Source organism: Brachyhypopomus gauderio, unplaced genomic scaffold (genome assembly GCF_052324685.1).
Source record: "Brachyhypopomus gauderio isolate BG-103 unplaced genomic scaffold, BGAUD_0.2 sc411, whole genome shotgun sequence".
Lineage (NCBI taxonomy): Eukaryota > Metazoa > Chordata > Actinopteri > Gymnotiformes > Hypopomidae > Brachyhypopomus > Brachyhypopomus gauderio.
The window spans coordinates 30,672-40,784 of NW_027507232.1; the positions used below are offsets into that span (position 1 = coordinate 30,672).

Genomic DNA, 10,113 nt, shown 5'->3' on the forward strand with positions numbered 1-10,113 from the left:
GTGTCTGGAGAGGTGTTAACAACGTCAAAGCCATCCTTACTGGATGATCCAGGGGAGGTAGGAGTAACTGGACTTTGACTGGACAGTATTCTATTCGCAATAGTCTCACCAATCTGACTTCCAAGTTCCCCTATCAACTCACGTAACTGCTGTGTGACATTATCGGTACCATCGGCGGGGGTTGAACACAGAGGCCTCACTGACTCATTATGAGAGCTATTTTCCAAACCCAAAGGGCTTTCCTGAATAAATGGAAGCATGTCTGGTTGGCTTCTCAAACCCCCATCCACTCTACATATAGTTCTCCCCCTCCCAATTACAGGAGTAAACACATCAGTTACTTGTTGCCCTCTACCGGCCATAGTTGGTTTACGACACGTTGAAATCACATATACTGTAGAACGGAAATGATACAAACACGTAACAAATACCTGAACAAAGTGTGACTAAAATAAAAAATGAGTCCATACGCCGACACTTCAATGTCCGCTGAAAGGAGTCTCTGATCCTGTAAACGATACCTCACGCGTCACAACGCACTGCTTGACCCCGGCGATCGGCAGCAGCTGACCAGAGATCCGGGTCACGGCACCACTTTTATGTAGCAGACATTAACCGGACGATGGGCTCCGGGCGGGCGAAGAAGTCACAACACACTGGAATACGGTACTCTGCGTTGTTTATTCGATTCAGCTTCTCTCTGAGTGAGACATGGGGCAGAATCAGCACGCGCACACGCACACACACACAGGCTTTGCTTCTCCCTCGCTCTCTCTCCCGCCAGTTCAGCATTCACAATGCTACTACCGTTTTTCTTTTTTTTTTTTTTACATATACAGCCGAAAGGAGAAAAGGCCCTATATATAACTTACTAATATAAACCAGCAGTGTTAATACACAGTCACAATATAAACATATTTTAAAGAGTTCCAAATTTTTCCATTTTTTTCTCGACAGGAAAACATACCTGAGTGAGACATGGGGCAGAATCAGCACGCGCACACGCACACACACACAGGCTTTGCTTCTCCCTCGCTCTCTCTCCCGCCTGCACGAGGCATAAAACAATGGATGACTCGACTCCAATGTTAAAAGCATCATCTAACTCGGTTTAACTTAAGAGTTTAGAAAGAGAGGCAACTAGCGATATAACTTCTCACAGCGTAGTTTATCTCTTAAACTTAAAAGATATGTTTCTACACTTTTAAATTGTGAAATTTATGGGAGAGCGCAAAACACCTGCTTACCAGTTCAGCATTCACAATGCTACTGGCGATTTTGCCGCGAAAGCACCCGATAGCTCAGGCGTGTGTCGCACTAATTGCCGCCCCACATAAAACAAACAAGGGGGAACCCCCAAAGGGAACCATATACAAAAACCTCTTTTTTTCTTTTAAAGTTTTAACTTAACATAGAGATTGTAAAACAAAGCTTGGTGAAGTTCATTAAAAAAAATAGACATTCACATATTCGAAAATATTACCACGGCTACACGTGCGCCCTTTAGACAATAAACTTTGGCAAGTCGTCTAAATCTCATACAGTGAAACGGGAGACACGTGTAGCCCAAGTAAAGGTGTTTGGAAATTCACTATGAGAAAAAAAGGTAAACATGAAAAGAGGCGCACGCGTAGCAGCCATGCAGACAGCGCGTGCACGCATCATTTCACGTAAGAGTGCTGATGTCAGTCGTGCACTTGCAACACAGATGCATCATCACATCGCGCGCAGGTCTGAACGAGTGTGGACCCTCCACGACAGACGTGAATAAATGCCAAGCACGGCTAATGTTTCAGGCGTGGCATTTCCCCCGGACTTCGGCTATCCTATAAAACGAGGAGAGAACACAGCCTCGTGGCTTAGAGTGAATTCTCCGCTTTAAGAGTTGAGGACTACGTTTGTGAGCAGGACAGTCGATCGGGCTCCGGTCTTCTCCATAATGTATCTCAGATACATACCTGCATGTCTGGTTCTGCTGCTCGCGATGGTGCAGAACACCTGCGGGCTCTCTTGCTTGCCCTGTGACGACCTGAAATGCCCCGAGATCTCCTGCCCCGGCGGCAGAGTGCAGGATCCGTGCGGCTGCTGTTTGGAGTGTGCCAAACAGAAGAACGAGCTTTGTGGCGGACCTTTCCACACACGCGGCAAATGTGACCGTGGGCTGGAGTGCGTGAGGAGGGGACTCTTCTTTCACGGCTCTAGAGTTTGCCGAGGTACCTCCCTATTCTCTTATCTTGCAATTTACAAACAGCTCTAGGCAGCTTAAGCAGCACTGAACGCTTTCTAGAAATGAAAAGACTTGTAATACAAAACGTACCTATTTGCTAAAGCAAGCATTCCCGTAGGTGACATTCGCAAGGCGGAGACGTCCAGGTGTTAAATGCACCTTCACGCAATGGTGCAAATGTTTGCGTGAGCTACGTTTTTCCGTTTTAGCCGGCGGCGCCGTCAGACTTCACAAGCCGAGTTTGTCCTTTGTTTGAACTTGCCGCTACGTACACTTGTTGATACACGAGAGGTTATTGAGTTATTATTAGGCTCCAGAATTAATGGGAACAAACAAAATTAGCTGGTTTTTTCTGCTTGTGACCTGCGAGTTGAATCGTGTGCATAAAAGAAGAGAAAGAAAAACCGGCTACGTCAGTAGCAGAACCCGTTCCGGTTTTACGAGGCCTCTGGCGTTATTTTTTATTGGGCCTCTGGCGTTTTGCCTGAAAAACAATATACACGAGAACGCATTGCTAGCGGCAGACGTGTCCTGACTAACTGTTATTCACCTGATGAAGCACAGCTCATAGTTTTAAGATTAGTCAAACTGTGATTAAACAAGCCTGTAGGTTGTAAACCCCATGACATTCATAGGCAAACATCTGATGTCGTTTCCTCGGCATACATAGACAGTGCATGCAAGACACTAGTATAAACTCGTAAGAGGGAAAACAGGACGTCTGCTAAATAATGTGAATGTAATGCAGACGTTCAAACGCACGAATGTTTAAAACGTTCAAACGCACAGTTATGACCTTGTGTAATTAGTTGACACATTAAATTCACAAGAAATGGCTGGTGTTCGTGGAACAGAAATGACTGGTGTTCGTGGAACAGAAATGACTGGTGTTCGTGGAACAGAAATGACTGGTGTTCGTGGAACAGAAATGACTGGTGTTCGTGGAACAGAAATGACTGGTGTTCGTGGAACAGAAATGGCTGGTGTTCGTGGAACAGAAATGGCTGGTGTTCGTGGAACAGAAATGGCTGGTGTTCGTGGAACAGAAATGACTGGTGTTCGTGGAACAGAAATGACTGGTGTTTGTGGAACAGAAATGACTGGTGTTTGTGGAACAGAAAGATCAACTTGTTCTGCTTTCTCCTTCCCTTCGGTCCTGAAATGGTACCTGTTTCATGATCTGATATTTCCAATACCATCACTGACGTGATACAGCACGTCCAGAAGACAAAGCAACACATATAAACAGTAAGTGTGTGTGTGTGTGTGTGGGAGGGGGATTAGTGCTTGACATGATGAGCTAAACTTGTACGCTGAATATTTCTGTTGCCTCCAGCAATTGACTACTGGTTAAAGCACAAGGCCGACGTGGCCCACACACGCTGAGCGAGATCAAACATGAGCGTTCTACCAGGTGAGTAACGGCACCAGTCCACACTTGCACCAGTCGTATTCAAGCTCGGGATTATTCATTTTCATAAAGGACACTAGAGTTCTAGTGATGTAATGTGTGTGTGTGTGTGTGTGTGTGTGTGTGTGTGTGTGTGTGTGTCTGATCAGCGTCACTAATGATCCTGCCCTCTCCACAGGGGAAGAGGCAGAGATAAGTTCTTTGGGAGCAGAGGGTGGAGGTCTCTTCAGGAAGAAGGTGGAGGTCTCCAGGAAGAGGGTGGAGGTCTCTTCAGGAGTTCTTCTGTATTATATTTCCCCCAGCTTTTTTTCTCAATTACCAAATTCCATTTCTTCTATTTTTTCAGTTAATAGGGATTTTATTTACATATTTTAAATATATCATGGATGCATTTTTGTTAAAATAAACAAAGTATTCAAACATGTATAATAATTTTCTTTCAACATAGCACAAGTTATACACAAGTATAACACCCTGCTTCCCCAAGTGTCTTTCCTGACTGAAGTCATCCAGTGCTTCAGTAAATGACACAAATGCTATTTCTGTAGATTTTATCCAAAATATATCAGAACAGGATCCCAAATATCATGAACGGCATTCACATTAAAATGTAATCAACATGTCAAGCAGTCTAGAGATACATGTCAAAAAAACCTCCAGCAACACGTTTGTTTATCTGTAATCCACTATAATGAAACATTTCCTTGTGCAGAATATTAAACATGCAGTTTTTCTTAGATTTGTAGACCATATTATTATTAGGTACCCAGCAATAATCGCCAGGGGTCCACACTTACAGTATCTGTTTGCATTGTCAGTTGTCACTATGACCGCAAAAGAAACAAGAACTGTACACTCTTCAAAGCCCGTAGATTGAATGATACATTTATCTGGTGTATAAATTTGAATATTATGTAAACACGTCCTGTGAGGAACGTAAACTGGTTTCACTTCCTAGAACTTCAGAAGCATTTCAGAAGGTCTGGGTGAGAGGTGAAATGTGTGAGAGCGTGTGAAGACGGTCAAATACGTGTGTCTCACGCTCAATGCGTGAGAGTTGGCAACTCTGCTACTATAAGTACACAATTAAAATGGTAATGTTTACTGATAATGTTGGTGATAGAGAAGGGGTATGTTGGTAATGTTGGTAATGGAGAAGGGGTGTAATCAGGGCTTAATTTGAGCCGGATCCTGCCGGAACAGGATCCGGGAACTCTTTCATTTTGAAGGGTGCGTTCCAGGAACTGTCTGCCTCGATCCGGTAACTTTCAAGCCTACTAATTATAAGTTATGAAGAAATCTGTCTGAGTTGAACCAATTAATTGAACAAATAATTCTATAAAAGACATTTTTAAACACAAGATCCACATTCCTAAATCACATAAGAGCTCTCCTTTTTAGCGATGTCTTTCCGTGTCTCCCCTATAAAGCTAGTTATACTTTTGTGAGTGACCGTAGCGCGCGACTCCGCACACCTCGCGCGCGTCACATTCTTTGCAGTGTCCTCCTGAAACGATATGTGGTAGTATAAAGAAACACCCCTCAAACACAGGGGGAGGAACATTTACCTGACCAATTTTAATGTTGTATTGTGTTTCAGATTTGAAAAGTGCTGGAATTTAGGCTAAAGTACTTGAAAATGCACTTAAAATGCACTTCTGCAATTAAAACACTTATAAAACACACGTAAATAGTTCTGGAAGTTCTGTTTACTGGGAGCAAAAACAGTCCGAGTTTCGAACGTAACATGGACGTGGCTTCGGTCTTGAGAAGAGGGTGGAGTTGGATGTGGGCGGGGTTGGATGTCCAACTCCGCCTTCCTGCAGGCTGCAGCGAGAGGCCTCTCGCTTTGTCAGTTATCGCCGATGGGGCGTGGCTAATGAAGAGACGTCTGTCTCTCGCGCGATCCGTGCCACTAATTTGCATGAGAGATAAAAAAACAAATAGCACGCAGAGTAAATAACCTTCTAACCTTTGAAAATCAGTCCCGAAAACAGAGCGCCGATTATGCACACAGTCACAAACAAGACTGACCGAGTGGTGTGTGTCGGTGGTCAGAAAACAAACCACAATATTCAGAAGAGAGGGTGTGTGTGCAGACCGTACATGGAGTACAGTTTCAGGTGTCTCTCAGGAACCCAAGCATTAAAGAAGATCCAGGCGTGGTCTACCCTCCACACGGTGCAGGCTGTTGGACACCCGACTACTCCGTGATGTATCTGAAATGCTTGCTGGTTTCTTCAGTTCTGCTGGTCTTCGTGGTGGAGATCCGGGCGCTGACGTGTATACGCTGCTCTGATTTCACATGCCCGGCGGTGCCCGACTGTCCCGGTTCGGCGGTGCCGGACCCGTGTGGATGCTGTCTCCTGTGTGCCAAACAGAAGCAGGAGATTTGTGGCGGACCGTACGACTTGTACGGGACGTGCGACAAGGGACTGCGCTGTGCGGGGAACATGACTGGAGGACGCTGTGTAGGTCTGTATAGATATCTCTCTTCCCATCATTTAAACCGTTTTGGTTGTGTTTACTTACCAAACACCTTCAGTAAAGTTTTTTTTCAGACGCCATCACGTTGAAATGTGTAGCCATTCATGTTTTAGATGTTGCTAAATAATTATAAAAATAATAGGAATAAAACAAAATATATCCTACAAGTGGTTGATCCTGGAGACTCATACAATCAAGCAGAAGATATCATATTCTCATTTAATCTTCAAATTCCGTGTAAATACATGGATCTGCACAGCGGTTGCGCAAGTGCGTGGTGTCAGGTAGCCTGTGTTTAAGGTTATATAATAGTTTAGGGCCGGGGGCTCAGACGCCTATACTTCATTAACAACGAAACTTTAACACATAAAACCTGACATTTGAAAGGTAACCTATTAAAGACCATCTTTAATTTTTTTTTTTTTTTGCCTAAAGGGTCACTGACATCTCGATTCTATAGAAGCAGGACATTTTTTGTTTTGTTTTGTTTTTGGTTTTTGCTAAATATCTAGTCGTGTCTGAAACCGTCCTGTGGAATACTTTAAAGGTGGAACAAGTTATTACAGTATCTGCTGGATGTTCCGCACGGCCGATCCACTGCACGCGGGCCGGTGTAGCTGCGGTTAGGATTCCTCGAAGGAGTTTATCGATCGAGCAAAGTTCAAGCTCATCAAGTCTGGGCTGGGCTGTTAATTGATATGATATTTTAGATTCAACAATAATGTTGTAATAGACACCAATCAGTTTATTGTGTGTTGTTCTCTTTGATCTTCTGTGACCGTCACTCAAACATCTTCGACTGGGTTAACAATCCAGAAAGAAAAGCAAGAGATAAGGTAAGGTTAAAATATTACACACACACACACACACACACACACACACACACACACACACATACACACACACACCTAATCTAAGTTGGATATTCTTCTACACAAAGGACCGCAGGCTGAAGCGAAGAGACAGAGGACGTAAGCGCGGCGCGCACTCCGCGGGCACGCAGACGGTTCCTCCACGAGCAGAGAGGCGTGGGGATGTGGTCGTTACACGAGGCGCGGCAGCTGACCGCTACAAATGAGCATCCTTCCTTTTCTTTATCACTTAACAGAGGGAACACTTTTAAGCTAGTGGGTATTATGTGTTTAATTGAGCCTATATTTGTACTACATTCAACTATATTCATATACTGAATTATCTAACACTGTATCTTCGCCAAGAGTGGCGCATTCCGATACTGTCTCACTATTGCATGGTCTTGAACGGTGTTCTGCGAAATATATATACAGGCCCATTTGTTTAAAATACATATGTCGAACATGAGTTAGTTATGGTATATGGTTTTCCTGTTTTTCAATTTCGTATGGTAAGTTTTATTATTGTAAAACTCAATACACTTACATATGGTTATTATTTTGGTATGTGTGTTTCCAATATTTTTTATAGGCTAAATTATTTATAAACTGCTTGTTTTTATTTCAGGCTCTGTTAAATATAAATTTGCTTAAATGAGAAAACGGCAACACGTTTAACTGACGTAGACTATAATTTACTTTCAAACATGTCTGAAATATAAAGCTCTCAGAGAAGCATCTACCCATTAGAATATGTCGCCATCTACTGGTAGCATACCATGACCATCTTTTGATCGATTATTACCTTCACAATATCTACAGAAAATTACATTTTAACAACTCTGAATTCTTCAGTACTGTGTACTTGTCCCGATAGTATGCAGTAAAGTATAGTATGCAATATGTGACAAACACAAACCATACTACAAGATCTCATGAAAACACGAAGGTCCAGCCCACTTGGGACAGTTTTTCTGCCACTGTTGCATGATGGGATGCAGACCTCCATGAAGGTAGGTGTGTGTGTGTGTGTGTGTGTGTGTGTGTGTGTGTGTGTGTGTGTGTGTGTGTGTGTGTGTGTGTGCGTGCGTGCGTGCGTGCGTGCGTGCGTGCGTGCCTTCCTCATAGTTGATGTGCAATATGTGATTTGTAATTACTAGTATTACAAAACCGATGACTTGAGTAACAAACATCCATCATAGTCAAAGGCTAAATGCATGAACACCTTATTAATCCATCACAGTATATCAGGTCTAGAATGGAACAAAAGGAACTGGAAAATACAAGTAATATCTTGTTAGCCTTTTGTGATTCCTGGTTGCTCTTTAGAGGCTTTGGCTTTATCCGCTCCAGGGTGTGTTCATTACTCGGTCAAATGAAACTCTGTAAAATTGAGTTGAACTCTGTACTTTTCAGGAATCCACCACCAGCCTCTGCAGACCAACGTCGGTGATGTCACAGAGAGTCCAGGGGCACACAGGGCACAAACATTTCTTACATATACATATATATACGCGTGTACACTCACTATATTGCCAAAAGTATTCGCTCACCTGCCTTGTCTCTCATATGAGTTTATACACCTGTCGCCATGGAAGTGATTGAAAAACCTGATTCTGATAAATTGGATGGGTGAGCAAATACGTTTGGCAATATAGTGTGTGCACTTTTGCTCTTGTTCATTAATCAAGATTTGTAAGCATTGCCCACACTCCTTCAGTATTTGACTTTATTACATTTCCTTTCTTATTTTGTCTGTACATTGGATTCTGAAGCAATGTTGAAATAATAAAATGATAATCTTGAAGAAATTCTGAAATAGTGAAGCAATGTTGAAATTGTAAAATGTTGAAATAATTTTGAAATTATCAAGACCATGCTTTTTTTTTTTGTTTGTTTATTCAAATGTGTGTTGTGCAATCAAATGAAAGATAAGGTTTCAGAAGTCAGTGTTGTGTGAGTGCTGAGGTGAGTCGTAACCTGCTACATGTAGCTATAGCCGTAGTCTGAACTAAGCATGCTTGGATGTGTGAAGGGGAAGATTGCAGTGAGAACAAGTAATATGTATGTGATTAACTTCGTTTTGTTTAAAACTCGCATCTGCATTAGCAGAGAGGGTGACCAAATATGAACCAATCACAGCTCTGCTTCATGGGCATCCAGACTGCAGGTTCTGGTTTACCTGACTCCACAGCGCCCTCTTGGGGGTGCACTTGGGAAAATATATATTTTTTTTTACCCTGAAAGGCAGGCAAATTCTGACCCAGTTTTTTCACAAAACTCGTGAAAGTGAAGTGTGCCAACAGCTGACAAATGAAACAGTGAATCGGTTTTAAAGTCGTTTTCCCGTTCTTTCTTCTTTAGATTATGAAACTGCCGTTGTCCACACTCCTAGTGACCAGTTTCAGATTCCATGTTGGATCCGTTTTAAACACGGTCACTTTCACAGGATGGACCTGCTCTGTGGAGCATGAACTACAAATCAACCTGATAGATCTTATGAGCTGCAATTTTAAGAAAAATATATATAAACAAAATTACTTTCATAAATATTTGCTTCTTTTTGATGGTAAAAAACTTACTGATCCTTTAATGCAAGTCCCGCCATTATCAAATAAAGCCAGTTCGTCTGAAGTTCCCAGCACAGTCCCATACACGAGCAGATTCCTGGGAAACTCTACAAATGGCAGGAGTGCAACCTCTAATTTGTTTTCGTTACCCTTCCATCATTTAGAGAATTCAGCAATTGTTGATCAAGAATGAAAATATTCCAAGAGCCATTTCCCATGAAGTTTTGGACCTCTGTCAAGGGACTGAAATTTCATAATTCCTGCATCACATGTCATAGTGGTCCACAGTGAAGAAATATAATAATCTGATTGGATCTTCTCCCATCTAGTCTGATTGGATCTTGTATGGTTAGTTTATTTTACTGACTTCTTACACAAGGCTTAAATTAAAAGTGACAGTTCTGTTATAAATATGCTATATAGCAATGTGTCCTGTTCAGTTCATTGGTCCTAAAAGCAGAATTAAGAATAATTACTTATTGGTACAAAGTTAATATAGCTTCACATAAAGGAAACACTGAATTGGTGTGCAAATACCTCAAAACCATGTGAGAGAAAAGACTGAAA

At 42.3% G+C, this 10,113-nt stretch overlaps 1 protein-coding gene across 1 annotated transcript; it reads left to right on the forward strand.

The window, feature by feature from the left end:
* The first annotated feature begins 5,626 nt into the window (after positions 1 to 5,626).
* Positions 5,627 to 7,535, forward strand: LOC143505618 (cysteine-rich motor neuron 1 protein-like). Its single transcript, XM_076996195.1, has 3 exons — positions 5,627 to 6,113; positions 6,942 to 6,961; positions 7,066 to 7,535. The coding sequence occupies exons 1-3, from the start codon at positions 5,852 to 5,854 to the stop codon at positions 7,201 to 7,203; spliced, it is 420 nt and encodes a 139-aa protein (XP_076852310.1). The 5' UTR covers positions 5,627 to 5,851; the 3' UTR covers positions 7,204 to 7,535.
* The last annotated feature ends 2,578 nt before the right edge of the window (positions 7,536 to 10,113 follow it).

What these genes read in the sequence shown, in the direction of transcription:
- LOC143505618 (XM_076996195.1), top strand. Translation starts at nt 5,852, where the DNA reads ATGTATCTGAAATGCTTGCTGGTTTCTTCAGTTCTGCTGGTCTTCGTG. An exon ending in GACTGGAGGACGCTGTGTAG is followed by an intron (nt 6,114 to 6,941) that starts GTCTGTATAGAT and finishes TTAACAATCCAG; the next exon opens with AAAGAAAAGCAAGAGATAAG. An exon ending in AAAGAAAAGCAAGAGATAAG is followed by an intron (nt 6,962 to 7,065) that starts GTAAGGTTAAAA and finishes TTCTACACAAAG; the next exon opens with GACCGCAGGCTGAAGCGAAG.